General features: G+C 39.9%; 1 protein-coding gene across 1 annotated transcript in view; it reads right to left on the bottom strand.

Annotated features, from left to right (window-relative positions):
* Positions 1–22,163, bottom strand: part of LOC124271401 (histone-lysine N-methyltransferase PRDM16-like) — a 137,222-nt gene extending 115,059 nt beyond the window's left edge. Inside the window, exon 1 of the mRNA XM_046706544.1 lies at positions 22,077–22,163. Coding sequence (XP_046562500.1) covers positions 22,077–22,113 — 37 coding nt within the window. The 5' untranslated portion in view covers positions 22,114–22,163. The remainder of the gene's footprint in view (positions 1–22,076) is intronic.
* Positions 22,164–22,703: the final 540 nt, after the last annotated feature.

Raw genomic sequence — 22,703 nt, 5'->3', positions numbered from 1 at the left:
GCAGGGGAAGGGGACACTGTGAAGGGGAGAGACACTTGTGAAGGGTGAATAGGGACACTTGCAGGGGAAGGGGGGACACTGTGAAGGGGAGAGAGACACTTGTGAAGGGTGAATAGGGACACTTGCAGGGGGAGGGGGGACACATACAACATGAGAAGGGGGAGGAAGACACTTATAAAGGTAGATGAGACAATTGTGATGAGAGAGAAGATTTGTGAAGGGGAAGAGAGACACAAGCAAGGAGGGAGCATATGGGGACACTTGCTCCAAGGGAAAGAGACACTTGCGAGGGGGAAAGGGGTATACTTGTGAGGAGGAAAGTGCAACACTTGCTAGGGGGAAAAGGGGACACTTGTTACATGGGAAAGGAACACTTGCGAGTAGGTAAGGGGGACACTCACAAGGAGGAAGTTGAACCCTTGTGAGTGGGGATACAGACCCTTGTGAGTGTGGGTGTGTGGACACTTGCAAGAGGGAGGGGAACCCCCTAGGTTTGAAGGGAGACACTTATAGGAGGCTGATGGGGACAAGAAGGGGACATTTCAAGGAAGGAGGACACTTCCAATGGGGAAAAGTGTATGTGGGAGGGGTATGGGCAACACATGCGAGGTAGTAAGACATTTATTTGTGAGGGGATGGGACTCGTGGGATGGAGTCAGACAACGAAATATACACAAGAACCTGTGGTTTGGGGAGGGTGAAGGAGGAAGAGTGAGTGAGTGAGTTTTACGCCGCTTTTAGCAATATTCCAGCAATATTACGACGGGGGACACCAGAAATGGGCTTCACACTGTACCCATATGGGGAATCAAACCTGGGTCTTCAGCGTGACGGGCTGACGCTTTAACTACTAGGCTACCCCACCGCCCCGAAGGAGGAAGAAGGGAGAGGGGAATGTATGCTATGTACAGGAGGATATGGTGCCATGTGGAGATGACAAGGAGGAAGAAGGGAGAGGGGAATGTATGCTATGTACAGGAGGATATGGTGCCATGTGGAGATGACAAGGAGGAAGAAGGGAGAGGGCAATGTATAACTATGTACAGGAGGATATGGTGCCATGTGGAGATGACAAAGTGGATGCAACAGGATGTCGGAGCTGCCAGGAACTTACAGGAACATTCAGATAACATCTCACATGAATCTTACAGCAGGGCACGTTTCCAATGTGATTTGATGACTGTAGCATCAGTCAGGGGTTCAAATTATTTTTAAAAAGCCACTTGCCACAGGGCAAGTGACTTTAAGAAAGTAACTTGTCCTGACTAATTTTCCACTTGCCCTGATTTTATGACATAATTACGATGATGTAGTTATGAAAGAAGAAATCAACATGGTATTTGATGTTAATGTTTACTGGACTATTTATTGAAAAGTGATAAATAGCAAAGAAAGATAACTCTACTTTATTATCATTGCAAAATTTAGTAGCTACATTTTGAGCAGATATGAAACTGAATCAAAGTTTTTTTGCAGTTTGAAACCATAAGTGGAAATTATCTAGTAGCCCACCGACAAGTAAGATACCATTATTTGATTGCCCGAAATGAAAACTGACTTGTCCCGGGCGTCGGGCGATGGGATTTTTGAACCCCTGTCAGTGAAAACAAGGACAGACGTTTAAGCTGTCTGTGGGAACTGATGATACAGCAATGACAATTGCACTGGGGCCACTGTGGGGGGCAAAGTAGGGGGCAAAGTAGGTTTAGTCAATTGAATGACATAAAACAAATCAGTATAATTATCACAAATTCTTCTCTATTCATCCCCATCATCTCCAGCTAGAACATGGCTTAAAGTGGCTTAAAACCACACCATAATCACCATTATTGTTGCCATCATCATCATCATCATCATCATCATCATCACCATCATTATCACCATCATCATAATCATTGTTGTCATCATCATCATCATCATCATCACCACAATTATTGCTGCCATCATCACCACCATTATTGCTGCCATCATCACCATCACCACCATTATTGTTGCCATCATCATAATCATCATCATTATTGGTGCCATCATCATCATCATCATCATTATTGGTGCCATCATCATAATCATTGTCATCATCATCATCATCATCATCAACACCATTATTGCTGCCATCATCACCATCATCATCATCATCATCATCATCATCATAATCATTGCCATCATCATCATCATCATTATTGGTGCCATCATCATAATCATTGCCATCATCATAATCATTGTCATCATCATCATCACCATTATTGCTGCCATCATCACCATCATCATCATCATTATTGCTGCCATCATCATCATCATCATTATTGGTGCCATCATCATAATCATTGTCATCATCATCATCATCATCACCATTATTGCTGCCATCATCACCATCATCATCATTGCCACCATTATTGCTGCCATCATCATCATCATCATTATTGGTGCCATCATCATAATCATTGTCATCATCATCATCATCATCATCATCATCATCACCATTATTGTTGCCATCATCATCATCATCATCACCATTATTGTTGCCATCATCATCATCATCATCATCATCTCTTATACCATTGTTACAAGTACAGGGGGTCACAATAAGTCCCTGTCAAGATGAGCTGTAGCTACCAACACTCATCCCTGCTGTTCCAGGGTTTTAGCTTGACTTACAGGGGCCGTGGGTAGTCTAGTGGCTCAAGCATTCACCCGTCAAGCTGAAGTCCCAGGTTCGATTCCCCACATGGGTACAATGTGTGAAGCTCATTTCTGATGTCCCTGCCGTGATATTGCTGGAATATCGCTAAAGACAACAGAAAATTAAACTCACTCACTTACTCACCTTGACCTACAAAACTACAAACCTCCCAATTTCAAGGATCCTTATAGAGGTGAGGTGAGGTGAAATTGGGTTTAATGTTGTGCTGGAGAATATTTCACTCATATGACGCCGTGTGTATGTGTATGTGCGGCTGCTTGTACTAGCCCAGACTGAAGCTGGTTTTCTAGTGCTAGTGAAATGAGATACCAAACTGCAGTGAAGCATTAATACCCCACTCAGACACATTATACTGACTCCGAGCCGACCAATCCATGATGTACCCATTAATACCGAGCGCCAGACAGGGAACAACAAGTACCATATTTTGACGTCTTTTGGTATGACGCGGTCGGGGATCGAACCCGCGACCTTCCGCTCTCCCGGGCGGACGCTCTAACCACTACTCCAGGGAGGCGGTAAGGGTGTAATGTACCAGAGACACTACACCAATATGTATCTGTATATGGTCTGTACCATGCTGTAGATTTCATAATCATTTAATTACATAAACTTTATATTTCTTGTCAAGAATTTTGTACAACGAATATCACTGTTGGTCCCTTGGGACAAAATATATTTAATTTCTGTATCAATTCCATCCATTTGTGCGTACTGGATGCACATTTCTGCATCACGCAAAACCCTGTGATCACATGGAAAAATATAAATAGAATTCTGATTTCCAGGAATAAGTGGTGAAACACCACAGACCAATTCTCCGCTGACTGGAGCATGAGGAATGAACACTTGGAACTGGAGACTCCGACAGCCATGCCTGGGACTGTCACCTCAACAAGATAGATCTCCACTTTACTTTTTCAGTGGTTGAGTTTTTCTAGTGTTCTCATCTTTCTATAATTAAGCCAAAAGCCTCACAGGGCAGGACAGGTTCAGAAGATGAGGCGCGACTTGAAACTTTCTCACGATCACAAGATTCTCGGCTTTAACAGACACATAAAAAATGTCAAAAAACATGTGGCGATGGATCATCTGTCCAGCATTGGTGTTTGCTAATGATGGTGAATAGATGGGAGATAGATGGATGGGGGGGACTTGGGATGAAGGATAGGGAGAGATTCTGAAGAGGGGCTGGAAGGGGGTAATGGAGGGGGAACTGAGGGGTCCTGGCTGGGGGTGTGGTGTCTGGTCGAAGCAACCACAGCTGTGAGGGGGATAGGAATTCCATCTAAGCATCTTCGGATGGGGTGGTAGGTGGTGGGCTTGTTGTGTCTGGCTGAGGCAACCACAGCTGACTGTGAAGGGGAGATGAATTCCATCTAAGCATCTTTGGATGGGGTGGTAGGTGGTGGGCTTGTTGCGTCTGGCTGAGGCAACCACAGCTGTGAGGGGGGATAGGAATACCATCTAAGCATCTTCGGATGGGGTGGTAGGTGGTGGACTTGTTGTGTCTGGCCGAGGCAACCACAGCTGACTTTGATGGGGAGATGAATTCCATCTAAGCATATCTGATGGTGTGGTGTTGTTGGGTTGAAAGAGGGAATGAATCATTGTGGGCTCTAAGCATCTTTAGATGGGTGGTGGGGTAGGGATGGTAGAGGTGTGATGATACAGAAATTTCACAATACGATATGTATCGCGATATCATGGAACGATACAATTCGATACGATGCATATCACGATATGCTATCTTTAGTTATTTTCTTTAAGAAAGTGTATTTTGATAACAAGAAACAGTGTAAATTTTGACATAACCATCAATTCCTGGTGAAAATTCACAATTTTAAGATCAATGATACATACACGATATGGAAAAAAGAATCAATATATTTATTGTCAGAAAAAGTATCACGATTATAGATACTACGATATATCGTCACAGCTCTAAGGGATGGGTCTGTCTTTGGATGGGATGAGGCATGTGTTTGCATGGAGTGGTGAGGTGGTGGGGGTTGGGGGTGGGGGTGAGAGAAATGATGTGGTCATGGTGGGGTAGGGGTAGGTCTGACTTTGGATCTGATGAGGTAAGTGTTTGGATGGGTGTCATGTGGTGTCGTGTGGTGGTGGGGTGGGAGCAGGGATGGGGTCAATGTGGGGTAGATCTGTCCCTGGATGGGATGAGGCATCTATTTGGAGAGGTTGGTGAGGTGGTGGGGTTGATGGGTGTTGGGATGGGAGAAGATGCGGTCATGGCGGGGTAGATCTGTCCCTGGATGGGATGAGGCATGTATTTGGGGAGGGTGGTGAGGTGGTGGGATTGATGGGTGTTGGGGTGGGGTAGATCTGTCCCTGGACGGGATGAGGCTTGTGTTTGAATGAGCTGCCAGCTAAGATTGAATGACAATATAGTCCACGAAATATAGTTACATAACAGGCTAAATAAACATAACTCTATAAAGGAACCCTTGAGTATTAACAAACACTTAATTTCACAGTTGAATAGGGGATGAGCATAGGCTGCTGCAGCTGAGGAGAAGATGGAAGAGGAATGGGGAGAACGTTTCAATAAATATATGATCTGGGTTAAGAGACACTAATGGGGGATGCAGGTCTACAAAAGAGAGTTGTGTTTTGATGAATTAAGCAGACATAAAATTTGTGAAGTCCCTTCAAGTGGCGGAGGGAGCACTTCAGGGGTGGGGGGAGGGTGTACTTGAGAACTGGATGGGGGTGCAATTCAGCCACTGCATGGGGAGAGGGGGATGGGAGTGAGAGATACAGGTGCAGTATGGGGTGGGGGTGGAGTTATCTGTTAATCTAATGCAGGGACATTAAGATGAGTGGTTAGGATGCATTAACATGACATAACAATAGAGGGGTCCCAGTATTTTGGATATGGCGTCTGGAGGTGAGGTGAGGTGGTTTGGGGACAAGCCTTGGCACAAGTTGACATCAGCTTTTCAAAGATAGAATACATAAAAAAAAAGAGAAAAGATATGGTGATTTAGGGTTAAAGAGTGAGTGAGTGAGTGAGTGAGTGAGTGAGTTTAGTTTTACACTGCTTTTAGCAACATTCCAGCAATATCACGGCGGGGGACACAAGAAATTGGCTTCACACATTGTACCCATGTGGGGAATCGAACACGGGCCTTCGGCATGACGAGAGAACGCTTTAACCACTAGGCTACCCCATCGCCCCGGGGTTAAAGAACTAGGTTAAACATGAAAATGTTGCCAGTACATGAGAAAAGTTTGATAGGGATTAATATACTCTATTAATCTAATCAATTATTCATCTAGTGAAAACTACTTCTTTTCTTGGGTATTTAAGGAGTGACTTGCCAGATAAAAGCTTTTCAGTGTCTCATGTGGTCATAATTATATTATAAATGAAATATAGGTAATAAGTCTAAACACATAATGGTGTTGAAGATAAACCAAACATTACAGATGTTGACAGCTGTAACTAAAGCAGAAGGGAGAGGTGGAGGGAATTTAGACTTAAGCTATGGAAGAATAATTAGTGAGTTCTAATCTGCTTTTAACAGTGATCAAACCATATCATTGTGTATCAGTGTTTTGTTTGTGTTCTTTAATGTTACATTCAGTAATATTCCAGCTATATGAAACTGAGTACGGACCAGACAATCCAGTGATCAATATTGTGAGCATGCAATCAGCAGAATCACGAAGTCTGAACACCCAATCCATTTCTGTCGCTTATAAACTCATTGAGACAAAGATCAGTTTCACTTGTGGCACTGACCATTCCGTCGAAAACAAAGGTGGATATAAGCTCTTGGTTGTGAAGAACATTTTTTCAAATTCATTGCCATGTTTACCATGATGATCTTGACCTAAAAGACAGATGTACTGAAGTTCAATGTCACAGACAAAAAGGAACAGTTTCACACCATCTTCACAGGTGGGAAATATGACTCCAATAAAGCTCAAAGCACCTGCCAATTACTTTCAACCGACCAGTAAATCATAAGCAGGAATCATGACAATATTCCCATCATGCCTGCTACAAGCTCATATCCGCCAAAGACACCTTCAACACCAACAGTACTCAGTGTCAAACAGCTCTACGGAATCCATTATCATTTCCCGAAATGCTCCAAGACATGCATTTGACCAACTGCTGTAATGCCTGGTTATATCCCGGTCAGGGCCTACAAGTTCATATCGCCAACTAAATTACCACAACACCTGTTTAACCATTGTCTTGAAGGTTGCCATGATGCCGTCCATTGTTTTTCATTTATTTTAAACAATAGCTGGACCTGCTGACCAGTAGTTATCAACAAGAACGGACAATGAACGGACCAAGTAACCAGCCTCCTGTTCTAAGTGCAAAGAAATTCAACTATTTTATCCCATAAAGCTTCGGAGCTGTCAGCTCCTTTCATGACTGTTTTCTCAGCTTTCTTCATCTAATTGTCCCTGCTTGAAACTGTTTTGTAGCACAGAATCCAAACAAAAGATTAGCTATTTAGTTTGAAAATATATCAGTAGGGCTCTATTGTTCCAGAAGTTTTTTTAAAACCCTTAGCGTGCTCAAAGTCCACTTCACCTGTTTGCATTTAAATCATGAAAGAGTTTAAGACTTGCGATTGTTCATCACATGAGATGTTAATTGTCCCTTCTCTCTGCCTGAATGATTTGGGGAGATTTATGTCTCTTGAACTCCTAACACCTTCGCTGGCAAGGCCCTGCTAAGAGTCTTGTCTTACAAGTGCTCCACCCCAATCTCAGTCTATCATCATTGTCATAAATATATCTCGAATGTTTCGCTCGTCAACCAGCTGCCGCAGCAATCGTTAAACATGCCCACTGTATAGAATGAAGCTATATATCTGTATTTTATGGTAGAAATAAATATTTGACTATTATGTGAAAGTGAAATATTTGACATGTTATTGCAATCTGACTTTCTTATCTTCAGGGGAATTTCTTCAAATGAAACAAATTTACAGTTATGTTAGTGATAGGTTGTTGGTGTTGTTTTACATGACCTTTCCCTTGGTTGTGTTGTTTTAAGTGGGTCTTACTTTGATTGGGTTTTACATGATCCTAGCTCTGTAAATGAGGTTTTACATGACCTTTCCCTTGGTTGTGTTGTCTTATGTGGGTCTTACTTTGATTGGGTTTTACATGACGCATGCTTTGTGAATGTTGTTTTACATGACTTTTCCCTTGGTTGTGTTGTTTTACGTGGGTCTTACTTTGATTGGGTTTTACATGACGCATGCTTTGTGAATGCAGTTTTACATGACCTTTTGTTTGGTTGTGTTGTTTTATGTGGGTCTTACTTTGATTGGGTTTTACATGACCTTTCCTAAGGATACATTTGGTTGTTTTACAAGACCTTGATTTCTTTCAGTCTTTAGTAACCCTTGCCGGGCGGTGGGGTAGCCTAGTGGTTAAAGTGTTGGCTCGTCACGCCGAAGACCTGGGTTCGAATCCCCACATGGGCACAATGTGTGAAGCCCATTTCTGGTGTCCCCCGCCGTGATGTTGCTGGAATATTGCTAAAAGCGGCGTAAAACCAGTCAGTCAGTCAGTCAGTCAGTAACCCTTGCCTTGTGTTGTGCTCCAAGGTCGCTTCTTTGGTTATGTTTTACATAACCTTTGCTTTGGTTGTGTCTGGTAAGACCTTTGATTTTGTTGTGTTTTAAAAGAACTTTATGAGTAGTCTTATAGAACCTTAACTTTTGTTGTGTTGTTGTAAGACCTTCGCTTCAGTTGCAAGCCTTTTCTCAAGCTGTATTTTACAAGAAATTCTCTCGTGTTGTGTTTTACATGACTTAGGATTTGGTTTTATTGTTTTAAAATTTTGCTTAAAGAGTGTTGCTTTACCGAAACATTTCTTTGAGTGAAGATGCTTTTTATGGGCGAGTGAGTGAGTATATAGTTTTATGCTACTTTAAGCAATATTCCAGCAATATCACGGCAGGGGGACACCAGAAATGGGCTTCACACATTGTACCCATGTAGGGAATCGAACCCGGGTCTTTGGCATGACGAGTGAACGCTTTACCACTAGGCTACCCCACCGTCCCTGCTATGGGTGATTGGGTAAGGAATCTTACATGAAATGTATGGATGAGAGTGATTTTAAGGGGTGGGAGGCAGGGTACATTTTATAAAGTTAAATATGGCATGTTTTACCGGATGCTTCATAGAATCCATATGCTTGGCCTATAATCAGAATATCAGAGGAAACGTTGTTCAATCTGTTCAGATAAAACTCTCAAGATACAACTCTTTTCCTATCATATCTGTGTACCCAGACGTCGGCAACAAATGGAACATTGTGACGCAGCACGGCGCCAAGTGGAGACTTCCGAGTATTGCATGACACTGTCGTCGCCCTAGTGGAGTGACTGTCAGTGATAGCTAGCCGCAGATCAGGCATCAAGTCACAGCCGTCTCACTAATTAAAGAAAAGCCTTGAATACGAGACATCCTGTAGTAAGATAGTAAGGAGTTACTTCCCCTTGTCGAGTAGAAGAGGATATCCATCCTATCAGTGTCTGAGCTACTGGAAGTGTGGGATGAGAGATACAGGATGCTGGTAGGCTTGGTTGCTGGGTTTCCATGGCTTCCATGTTCACATAAATACGATCGCCACCATCCATTTTAATTAACATCGTCGTAATAAATAACAACCATGATAAATACAATTATGGTTTTAGTTGGAAAAAAATGCCATCAGATTCTGCGTATTTCTGGGTCACATCAATTTATTCAGTTTTTCTATGACCCTGTTCCCTGGAACAGAATGATCTTTATGTATGCTAACGTAATGATTCGGCCATTGCGTTGACGGTTTGTATCCAAGGATGTGAACTCGAAATAGTTTAGTGAGGTGAGGTGAAATTGGGTTTAACGTCAGTGCTTGAGAATATTTCGCCATATGACGTCGAAATAGTTTAGTACTCTGGCTTCGTGCTTTGTAGTTTTAGTTTATATAACTTGGTATTATACGGATCCATCAAACCTTAAAATAAAAAAGAAAGACTGACTGACAGACTGAGTTTGGTTTTATGCCGCTTTTAGCAATATTCCAGCTACATCATGGCGGGGGACACCAGAAATGGGCTTCACCCATTGTACCCATGTTGGGATTCGAACCAGTGACTGTCAGTGATAGCTAGCCGCAGATCAGGCATCAAGTCACAGCCGTCTCACTAATTAAAGAAAAGCCTTGAATCGAGAGACATCCTGTAGTAAGATAGTAAGGAGTTACTTCCCCTTGTCGAGTAGAAGAGGATATCCATCCTATCAGTGTCTGAGCTACTGGAAGTGTGGGATGAGAGATACAGGATGCTGGTAGGCTTGGTTGCTGGGTTTCCATGGCTTCCATGTTCACATAAATACGATCGCCACCATCCATTTTAATTAACATCGTCGTAATAAATAACAACCATGATAAATACAATTATGGTTTTAGTTGGAAAAAAATGCCATCAGATTCTGCGTATTTCTGGGTCACATCAATTTATTCAGTTTTTCTATGACCCTGTTCCCTGGAACAGAATGATCTTTATGTATGCTAACGTAATGATTCGGCCATTGCGTTGACGGTTTGTATCCAAGGATGTGAACTTCGAAATAGTTCAGTTCAGGTGAGGTGAAATTGGGTTTAACGTCGTGCTTGAGAATATTTCGCTCATATGACGTCGAAATAGTTTAGTACTCTGGCTTCGTGCTTTGTAGTTTTAGTTTATATAACTTGGTATTATACGGATCCATCAAACCTTAAAATAAAAAAGAAAGACTGACTGACAGACTGAGTTTGGTTTTATGCCGCTTTTAGCAATATTCCAGCTACATCACGGCGGGGGGACACCAGAAATGGGCTTCACCCATTGTACCCATGTTGGAATTAAACCCGGGCCTTCGGCGTGACGAGCCAACGCTTTAACCACTAGGCTACCCCACCGCCCCTAAGAAGAAACAAGACACCTGCTCAGAACTTTTGTTTGACATCCAAGACATAAGTTTTCATGCCGCTGCCAAAATATTTTATGCATCGGCAAGAAAAACCCGAAATTGTTTCCTGTCTGAGCTGACCATAATTGCGGTAGCCAAGCGGTCAAAGTGTTTGCTTGTCAAGCTGAACACGTGGGTGTGATTCCTCATATGGGTATGCTGAAGTCCAATTCTGGTGATATTGCTGGAATATTGCTAAAGCGGACATATAAAATCATACTCACCCTGCTTATCTATTACTCCTGATGGTGGGGTAATGAGGTTTAAGCTTGCTCAAAGCATGAAGTGCAGCAATGACAGTGATGCGATGATATTTGATCATATGACATACACAGTTCACAGGTCTTAAGTCTGGACACCAGTTTAAGATAGTGAGACACAACTTGTGCTATATCCCTACTTACACAGAAAATCTGCAAATTCATTTCTATTACTCCTGATGGCAGGGTAGCCATGAGGTTTAAGCATTTGCTCATCACACTGAAGGCCTGGGTTTGATTCCCAACATGATGGGTACAATGTGTGAAGCCCCTTCTGTTGTCCTGTGACAAATAACCGCCTCCGTGGTGTAGTGGTTAGAGCGTCAGCCCGGAGAGCGGAAGGTCGTGGGTTCGATCCCCGACCGCGTCATACCAGACGTCAAAATATGGTACTTGTTGGTCCCTGCCTGGCGCTCGGCATTATGGGTACAACAAGGACTGGTCGGCTCGGAGTCAGTATAATGTGTCTGAGTGGGGTATTCATGCTTCACTGCGGCATGGTATCTCAGTGGGCTAGCACTATAAAACCAGCTTAAGTCTGGGCTAGTACAAGCAGCCGCACACATACATACACACGCATGCACGTAGTCAAATATTCTCCAACACGACGTTAAAACCCAATTTCACCTCACATCACCTCCTGTGACAAATACTAGAATGTTGCCAAAAGTGAGAGTGAAACCATACTCACATACGTTTGAGTAAGAAAATGGCCTTCACACATTGTACCCATGTGGGCAATCAAAACCGGTCTTTGACGTGATGACTTACATGTACTTTTGAGAGCATACTTTCTCTCAGTATAGTAAAGGTTTTGCTTGAACAAATAATTTGGTCAGGCCAAACCACAGCTTTTGGAAGAATCCTTCATCATTAAATTCAAGAAAAGAAAACTACTCAGAAATGTGACCACGCACATTTTCAAGACACATTTGCTGCTGAGAGACAATTAACCTAATAAAAAATGAGTACAAAAATAATTGTGAATTTGTTTTTCCAACCATACAACCATACAAATAAGGTAACTATCAGTGAAAAAACTGAAACAGAGTTTGAACAACAAATGTTAACCATTACAAATAATTCCAGTAAAATTTACTGTTATTGGTCTCAACTCAGTAGCTCCACTAAACCACAACATACATCCAAACTTGCTGTAACTTTCCAAAAAAATATAAAACTAATCAACAAGTTTATTGATTTCTTTAAAAAAATATATTCCAAAATATATTTTTTAGAAATCATTAGAAAATACTTTTAACCAAACCACCAGAAATTGAAATTGAAAGTAGAAAGTTTGGATGAACAATGTGCACTTTGTCACAAAGTGAAAGCTTACCAATCGGGCCTGTTCCCTAAACATTGCAACTCAATCAAGTGATGCGTATGGAAGCGATGCCTAATTGGTTTTCCAGCAGATGATAATGAAGGTAGAATCGGTCGGGATTCCCAGTTGGCGCGAGAGATGCTGACAACCGCCTATTTAAACTTGTTGTGTCTCAGAGTATTCTATTTACACTGTCAGTCACATGTCAAGAGTCTCCTATCTAGTAAGGGTCTTCGTATCACGCTGTCAAATGCACGCCACGGTCTTAGCACGCCTGTCAGCGCCACACATACAATTTGTATTACTTTGTGATACTTTGCAACACTTCTCTTTGATATGTGACGCTTCGCCCTCTGCGATGCTCTCACATGAGATCACCGTGCCTGTGTCCTAATGATATTTCATTAAAGCGTCACAGACTCCCCAGCGTCTTAACTAAAGTGCCACTGACAAACAACATCATCTTAAACTAAGCACTGAGGATCTCTACCAACCGCCAATTAAACCGTCAGTGGCTCTTGCCCAACTGTCAGACAAACGACTGACATCTTCACTGGTCAAGGATGTTCCATTAGGAGTGGGGCCCCTCCGAGACTCGTCAAATGGTTGTGTCTAATCACAGACCAAGTTTTCCCAAAATCTTGTAGTTATGCAAGGACTTTATTCAAACATCAAATTTTAGGCTGGTTAAGTTTGACGAGAGTGTATTCTTGACAGACAAATGACTGATATCTTCACTGGTCCAGGATATTCCATCAGGAGGGTGTGTGTGTGTGTGTGTGTGTGTGTGTGTGTGTGTGTGTGATTCTGTCTAATCATGACCCAGTTTTCCCCAAAATCTTGTAGAGCTTCGACTCAAATGATTCTGTCTAATCATAGACCCAGTTTTCCCCAACATGTTGTAGTTATGCAAGGACTTCATTCATATACCAATTTTACATTGGTTGAGTTTGATAACAGTGTATTAGGAAAATCTTCCTCTTGCAATAAGTGGGAGACGTCTTTCATATTGATAGGATCACTAGTTATATAATGTTTTTAATATGGTTTTATGTCGCTTTTAGCAGCTTTCCTGGATCATGGTGGGGGACAACACAAATTGGTTTTGAGTGGTTGAGTGAGTGAGTGGTTGAGTGAGTGAGTGGTTGAGTGAGTGGTTGAGTGAGTGAGGTGAGTGAGGTGAGTGAGTGAGGTGGTTGAGTGAGTGAGTGAGTGAGGTGAGTGAGTGAGTGAGTGAGTGAGTGAGTGAGTGAGTGAGTGAGTGAGTGAGTGAGAGAGTGAGTGAGTGAGTGAGTGAGTGAGTGAGTGAGTGAGTGAGTGAGTGAGTGAGTGAGTGAGTGAGAGTGAGTGAGCGAGCTGAAGCACTGTGACAAGATATAGCTCAATGATATGACCTGGTGAACTAAACATAATTAACTTACTTTTGATAGAATCAAATAACTCCATTTATATTGAAAAAGAGCTCTAGTGAGCTTGCATATTGAGGAAATCTAGACTTGCTTTATTTAAGACTTTTACATTGCAGAAAGTGCTTGGTTTACGACAATATAATGCGGTTCTGAGACAGACTTAACCAAACTCATCTCCTTCAAGTACCATGACTGAATAAATATTGACAGTGATATGTAGTGATATAGTATAGATATGTATGCAATATTCTATTGATATGCGAGGAACATTGTTGCATATATGTGAACACAATATTCTAATGTGTATGCCATAGAGTACTGATTAAGAATGCGATATTGTATTATTATGTATGATTGCCAAATAAAGTTTACACTCGGCTGACGGTTGCCACAACTGAAACAAAAATGTCTGTTAGATTATATAGCGATTTATTTCTAATGGTTTTCAACCTACTGACAGGTCTGCAATGATTTCAGGTGTAAATGTTCTTTTGGAATTATGCTGCAATATTGATCCATCATCACTCATTAACGAGATCAACCTTATATATATATATATATATATGTCATCTAATATACATGAGGGAGGTGGGGTAGCCTAGTGGTTAAAGTGTTCACTCGTCACGCCAAAGACCGGGTTCAATTCCCCTACATGGGTACAATGTGTGAAGTGCAATTCTGGTGTTCCCAGCTGTAATATTGCTAAAAGCGGCGTAAAACCATACTCACTCACTCACACTAATAAACATGAGACAAAGCTTACGCATACTTGTTTCTGAAATAATTTCTTTTCTCCAACTAATATCCAAACTAACTTGGATTAACATAACTATCTGGTCCCCATTTTAAAATTAAATATCAAAATACCTTAATTCTGCCTCTTCCCCTCAATGTTGAAAGCAGTAATTGCATTGTCACTGTCTGACAAAAACACAATTACCCAGTTAACTTTACGAGGAAGTATCAGTACTCGGTACCGATCACGATCATTAGCTTCGCCATACAGGACACAGTGAAAGCTTCATTCTGCTAATTAACAGTGTTACTCATCGGTGTGAGGCGTTGGTTGTCCTTGCAAGAACTTGTAAAACTTGAGCCCTCTTGAATACAAATGAGCCTTACGCTTAAAACATATTTAATCTGTTTATCTGTCTCATCAGTTGGTTGGTTGTTTTTTGTTGGTTGGTTGGTTGGTTGGTTGGTTGAATGAATGAATGAATGAATGAATGAATGAATGAATGAATGAATGAATGAATGAACATTTTTTTATCAAACTTAATAAAAAAAACTTTAATTCAACAACCAATACGTGTTTTTTTATGCTACAAGCAAGGGTGGAAGTAACCCATTGCCCGATGTCCGAGTCCAATGTTTTTTTCTGTTGGGCAAGCAATTTTGTATATCACACAGTACCGGAGTCCAGTTGACTTTCCAATGTTAATTATGCTGTTTATTTTAAAAAATCAACAAGAAAACAGCCGGTTTAGTGGAAAAATTATCAGGGCAAGTGATTTTACATGTGCCACTGTACCGGAGTACACTAGCAATTTTAAAGTTATTTCCACCCCTGTCTACTGCTTGAAGCAGTAGAGGCGACTAACGGGATCGGGTGGTCAGGCTCCCTGACTTGGTTGACACATGTCATCATATCCGAATTGAACAGATCGATGCTCATGCTGTTGATCACTGGATTGTCTGGTCCAGACTCGATTATTTACAGTCTGCTGCCATATAGCTGGAATATTGCTGAATGCAGTGTTAAACAACCAACCAACCAATCAAATAAAATTCAAGTCTTAAAAACACACAATTTGATAAAACAAATATTGTCCCATGTACCGATTTTAGAGGTTCTATGGTGTACAAGTGATACATTTTTATCACCAAACTAATTAGCAGGGCCTCGCTCTATGTAGGTCATACATAACATGCAAGTGTGAGATACAATCTCCTACAATCTCTGCTCCATCCTTCAAAACAGGCTTCCTCACAAGTTTAAATACTTCCCAAACATGTAATTAAATAATTTTTCCTTTACATCCATCCTAATTATCTGATTAATAACGTGATAGCCAAATGATAAGTGATCTTTTTGCTGATAATAATCGAAAAAAACATACAAGCAAATAGTCAGCAGTTCATGTTTTTCTATCTAGGTGTTCAACCGCTTCAGAATTCTGATAAAACTATTAGAGAAAACATTTTATAAATCTGTTTAAAAATTTAAATCTATGTGACTAGTTGAAATGGGTTATGAATATAAAATCCTTTTCATTGCTAGGTAGTTTTGCTATATGATTCTCAAACTGTTGCAAAACAAATTATTTACTATAAATGTGTTCTTATTGACAGTAAAACTATTACATAAAATATTGTTTAAACAGTTTGACATTTTCAAGTTTCTTTACAGTGAGGACCTGGTTTAGAGTGAATCTTCAGCAACCCATGCTTGTCGTAAGAGGCGACTAACGGGATCGGGTGGTCAGGCTCGCTGGCTTGGTTGACACATGTCATCGGTTCCCATTGCACAGATTGATGCTCATGCTGTTGATCACTGGATTGTCTGGTCCAGACTCAATTATTTACAGACCGCCTCCATATAGCTGGAATATTGCTGAGTGTGGCGTAAAACTAAACTTACTCACTCACTCACTTTACAGTGAAGGCTGAGCAGTTCTTTAAGAAAATTCTCCAAAATGTTCAAATCTGTAATTCTTTGGTCATTATATTCAGTATACTGATAGATCATTAAAGAAGTGACTTTGGTTTGTGTTACCTGGGACATGTGAACTGACCAGCATATTTGACCAAAGTCCAGTCAATGAGCATTGATTGCCCACTCGAATATTTATAGCTGTGTTCATCCAGCAGCTTAAAACTCAACACCTATATAAGGATAGGAACTATGAGTGAGTGAGTGAGTGAGTGAGTGAGTGAGTGAGTGAGTGAGTGAGTGAGTGGGTGAGTGAGTGAGTGAGTGAGTGAGTGAGTGAGTGAGTGAGTGAGTGGAGTGAGTGAGTGAGTGAGTGAGTGAGTGAGTGAGTGAGTGAGTGAGTGAGTGAGTGTGAGTGTTTTAATGTGCCTTTGAACAGTGTTCCACTTCCACAACATGTCAGCCAAACGTGGCAAAAAAACAGATTAAGACATCTACCACTAAACCATTATAACTAAATAGCTCTCTTTCATTTCTCCTGAGTAGTATACACAGAGGCTTTGATATGGCAAATATCTTTAAGAGGAATGGTTAGGTTTACATAAAATAGATATTCATTTATTCTCTTAACATTATTAATATTATACAGGACTTCTTGCAGGAATATTTCAATTTTAAAACTTACTAAAACTGATACACCAGTCTTTATAAGACAAGTTTGTTTCATTCTCCTGAAATACTGATCAAAACCAGTAGAACTTATGACAGGAATATTTTAATTTTCAGTGACAACAATAACTAAAACTGACATACCAGTTTTTTAAAGACAACTCTTTTAAATATAATACTGATGAGAACCTGTGGCACTTCTAAACGGCATATCTCCCCTGCATCACCAACAACAAAGGTACAAGACCCTGCCACTAATGCATTATTTCAAAAGTAATTTCTGTGAGAAAGTTCTACAACTATTGTAGATATTCCGATCCAATCTTCCGTGCATTCTCACATAGGTAACCTATCACTCGCTGTTTTGTTCTATGGGCCCTGTATCAGCCCATCTGCGTTGGCACTTCCACAATAAGTCAGCGAACTTAATTCCCTCTGACCTGCTCATTAAACAAAGCGGGATATTTAATTGGCAAACGTACAAACATGATTTTCAAGTATTTCCTATTCATTGACTTAGAATGAACACCTAAAGGCTGAACCATTAGTCTCAAGTTGGGGTTCGATGAGAGCAGACCGCGTCATATTACTGTCCCTCCTCAGGTGTCATACAGGAGGACTTTCCTCCGTCAATATTGTCGTTTCTCGCTGAAACACTGGCCAGTTATTTGTCAGTTCAAAACCTGAGTAAATCTTGTAACAATTGCTTACCGTGTTCCTCAGGGCCGATATGGCAAAGATGTACTTACGGCCTTCTAATCTCATCACAAAAGGTTTAATGGATGGTTGATCAAGCAACTTTCAATAGAGTTAATGAACCACTACGGAGACACCTGTTAGCATGTTTTAATGTATCACTATCACTGTATGGGAACCTGGAGGTTGGGGGTGGAATTATTCATCAATCTTCATCAATCAACAATATCATACCTAAAATTATAATGGGTTTTGTTCATTCTGAGACAATACTGTACAATATACCCCATTTATTGATTATTGGAAAAATATATATTTGATTTTGTTTTCTGTTTACTTATTTGTTAAAAACATGATAAACTTACATTTTTCTCTTTGTACATACATTAAGCCAGTAAATAAATGTTTAAAAAATGATACACATTAAATAGTTAAATCTTACATTTTCTCTTTGTATTTAAGCCAGAAATTAAATACAAATGTGAAAGTTGAATCTATAAAAATATGTTCATTGTAATTTACTAACTTTAGTTTAAGAATGATTACATTTGCGCTATCATTACATTGCTCCCTATGAAAAAGGGAAGAAATCTTTCATTTGTTTTTTCAGCTGACCATGTTTAAACTGCAACTGTGATATCAATGAAGATCAGGTTTTTATAAGAGTTTGAGGAATTCCATACACAATACAGTCTTTGATGGGCATTTGGAAGTTGGTAAAACATGAAGATATGGAATTGTTTATAGATAACAAATTCCTCCTCATTCTCCGTGATTGTATTCAGGACAATGTCTTGGTTCCATATCACATACAGTGCTTTCCCTCAAAGTATTAGGGTAAATATATACTTATCAGTATTTAAGAGAGAAACAGCTGCCAGTGTGAAGTATTTTTCATAGTTTGTACTCATTTGTCATAAGCATTTTTTAGATATTCTTGTCTTTAAAAGTTCTTTATGCGTCATGGGGGTTGTTATTTAGTTTCAATAGGAAGTTGTGTGAGCTGTACAAGGTGGCTGATTCCAAATCATTTTATTTGAGATTCGAGGCAAATGAAATTATCCTGTACATCAAATGACACAATAGTTTTAGGTTCTACAATTCTTAACTGACTGGAAATGCCAACTGTTGGTTTGGTGACTTGTTGTTGAGTTTGGTACCTTTGTGTCATAATTATAACATTGTTTTGTCTAACAAATGAAATAGAATAATGTTATGTCAAGAGTTATACTGACAGCTTGAGAGCATTTTTCTAAGGGTACTGTACTAGTTTTATTCAAGGAGACAAATAATATTTTACTTTTATTTCAAACAAGTGACGAAACTACCACTTGTTACTCTCAGAAAGATCAAAATATTTCAATTCCAACACAAGAAAGATTACTTTTATTGCAAGCACTCTTATAAAGCAATATATTTGTATTCTTTTTTAACACAAACATGAAAAGGCCACATTTGACAGCATATCTATGTGTCTAATTTAGTGTGATCAAAAGTGATGAGTTGGTTCCGAAAAGGACAATAACCCTCATTAAATACAATAAAAGACAATATTTTTTCCAGATGGTGTACAGATCTCCCAAGGTTGGTCTGAAAAAATATGATAAAAAGTGACGAGCTGGCTGATAAAATAGGTATTTTCTTTGGTTCAGGACAAGAATTCTCATCAAATTAGATAAAACAAAACATTTTATCACGGGTTGTGTATATCTCCCTAAGGAGGTATTAAACAGTTTGAAAGTAATTAATATTCATAAAATAACCATAAATATACATTTAAAAGAAGCCAAACAAATGTATGTCTCAAGTACCCTAATCACATCATATCAAAATTTCAATGAGCTTAATTTTATCACTTGATTACCAAATTATGCAATAAACTGCTTCTCAGCAGCTTGCCATGGACAAAATCAGAGGCTGCAGGGAACTTTTACCAACTGGCCATGCAAAGAGCTAATCTATTTTCTAACCAACTGCATATAGAAACCAAAATTGATCGTCTTTGTACAGATGTCAGTGGCCACAATGACTACTTTGATCAATACCAGATTAAGAAGAAGGTGTCCATGAGAGACTGAGAAACTATGCTCGAAAGTTTCTCTCATATATTCCCTCACTTTCTACAGTGTTAACTGCGACCAGTGAAAATCTGGAATCATTTTACCATGTTACATAGTACACATTAAACTTTAAAATGGGTGTTTTGCCAATTATACCTTTTGAAATGATGGTTATAAAACAATAGGTGAATGTTTTTGGTGGATATTTCTGTTTAAAATTTGGCTGAAATATATGGTAAATTTCTTACTGATTAAAGGAAAAAGATAGTTAACAAACTTGTTTCATTTGAGACACTGGAATGGGCATTATTTCTTAAGAAAGTTTCTGTGAGATTAATGTAAATATATGTTCTTGTCTCACCATGGTTTAGGGTAGGTTCTTGTCATGACTTCAATGTTTTAATTTCTCTGTAACTTCTTTAAAATGTATTGACTGCTTGAAAAACAGAAATCACAGACTCTCACATTTGCAATAAGTTACTCCTCGTGTTAAGATTAGCATGTATGTTATATTATCACAATAAGCATCAAAGGTATTATGTTCTTCTTACAGTTTTATTTCCTTAATTATTTTTTTCGAGAAAATGTTTAAAACAAATATTTAAGCAGTTTAACTTTTAGAAAATCATAATATTTTCAAAGTAATATTAAACAGTTGGTTTTGATTTTAGTTCTGTTCATTAAAACAAAATGTTCATGTGATCTTACCACATCCCATTCAAAGCCCTTAAATTAAATTTAAATTTACTTTTGTAAAAAGTACATCTACTTAAAATAAAAATCACTATTTCAGTAACTTGTTGATCCATACTGAGTCAGTGTAACCAACTTTCAAGCAGCTAAATATTTATCCTATAAAATAATTGATTTAACCATTTAATGCTGTCAATTATTCTCCTCCCAAACCATCCCCTATCACAGCAGTAGTTCTGTTTCAACAATGACCTGACAAGCGACCTGAACCAACCTCAGGGCATTTAACACTTAATTAATCACTTATTAATTACTGATGCATTCATTAATGGCATGCCTAAGGGCCTCTGAATAGCAGATAGTTAACAGCGCTGTGAGCCTATTTTAACCATAAATCTCCAGCACTGATTTCTCTGTGTTCTGGAGCATTGCATAATTAAGCCTTTAACTTAATCACACAACATTGGCAACATACTTAAGTGATGTGCATATACAATTAAACATTATTCAAAACAGTGGATCAATAATACTATATTCATCAAAAAGATATCAGTTTTGAATTAATTTAGAAAATATAGTCATCTTAAGTACGAAAAGTAGGTGTAGATCCATATTTTATGGTCGGATCAATATATGCATGCTTGGATTCCAGTTTGGTGTGATGATTTGACATGTGGAAGTCTTTGGCAGGCTACTTCAAATTTTTATTGCTTCTAACGACAGCCATCAATAATAATGAAGAGATGGAGATCCATACCTCATCGGTAACTTATCACCTTGGCGACATTACCAGTACACCTTGGATCTGAAATTGTCGTCTTGCCATATCATAAAGAACCGCACCTCAAGTCAACGAGACACGTTGTTTGCTCTGTTCCTTTAAAGATTCGGGTCCATATGTCACCACTATTGTCTCAACGATGGACGGGATTCTTTCAAATTGATAACGGAGCGCGTGCGCACGTGCTGTCATTTTCACGAGCTTGATAATCCAGTCCCCCTTCGTCCTACATCGACCTGTCGTCAGTGCAAGGGCCCTGTTTAGCATATGTGGCTTCGAGAGCATAATAGTTGCTTGTGCACGCGACTTGGGGTGGGGAATAAAACGGTATTGTCCCGAAACGACCTCCATCGAAACATGCATCTGTCCACCTCAATAAAACATGACAAGAAATTCTACTTCTTTGAACATACTTGTCAGTTATGAATATCAACAATCTAATTATTGTGAAATGCGCTGCGGGAATTCATGTCGTCCGTTCATGAGAGATTCGCCGCCCCCCTGTCAAAATCAGACACCAATTCCATCCCGTAGCCGCTTATGTCAACAAACAAACAGCGCGATGATTAACTGATAATTATACCGTGTTTCAATACATACATATATAACCCGACTGATCACACGTAAACACCGTATATTGACTGTCTGTTTGATATAGAATCATAACGACACACAAGTCGCTCACTCAACAGTCTGGAACTTGGATGGCAACATATTTGAATATCAGGCGACTGTCGCAGAAATCCCCCTCTAAGACAACACATGTATATAAACATCTGAATGACGGGAAAGTTGGATAGTGTTATCTATCGGCAAATTAACTTACCGTTGGGGAGTTTCCTAGCTTTGGATTTGGATCTCATGTCTTGTTGCGTTGATCGAATGTTGTTGAGGAGTGATAAGCAATAGATTGACAGAACAAAAACACCAGGGACAATTCTCCCGTAACACCTGGGCGCATGCGCATTGGCTTAAGACACCACATTGACTCGTCTAAAAAACTTTTAAAAGAAATTAAGCGTTGAGTGGATGGGATAGAGGCGATTGTTGGGTCGCGTGTGCCTCCCCCAAGTTCCCCTCCTGACTGCACGAGACAAAGGAGGGGTCTGCTTTTGAGAGCTGACAGGAACGCGAGGGGGTTTGATATGAAAGATGGGGCGATATCGGTAGACGTTTGGGTGGTACAGCGTCACTTTATTCTTTCATTTCAGTCTATAAAATGATCATGATGATGTATTGGCTGGTTGTTAGAAAACGATATCTGTGTTATTTACCACACTTTAGTCGCTCTGAGACGAGCTAGAAGTGTTTTCTATCTTCTACCAGGCCCAGAGACTCGACGCTTTGTAAACAGCACGAGAGCAGGACGACAACTCGCCCTGCCGTGCAACCACCTGCTAATAGAAACAAAAGGCACAGAATTCGATCAGAAATTCTTTCGCGTTTTCCGTGT

Source organism: Haliotis rubra, unplaced genomic scaffold (assembly GCF_003918875.1).
Source record: "Haliotis rubra isolate DU_JTF1 unplaced genomic scaffold, ASM391887v1 Scf16, whole genome shotgun sequence".
NCBI classification, from domain to species: domain Eukaryota; kingdom Metazoa; phylum Mollusca; class Gastropoda; order Lepetellida; family Haliotidae; genus Haliotis; species Haliotis rubra.
This window is presented reverse-complemented; position numbering and strand designations above follow the sequence as displayed.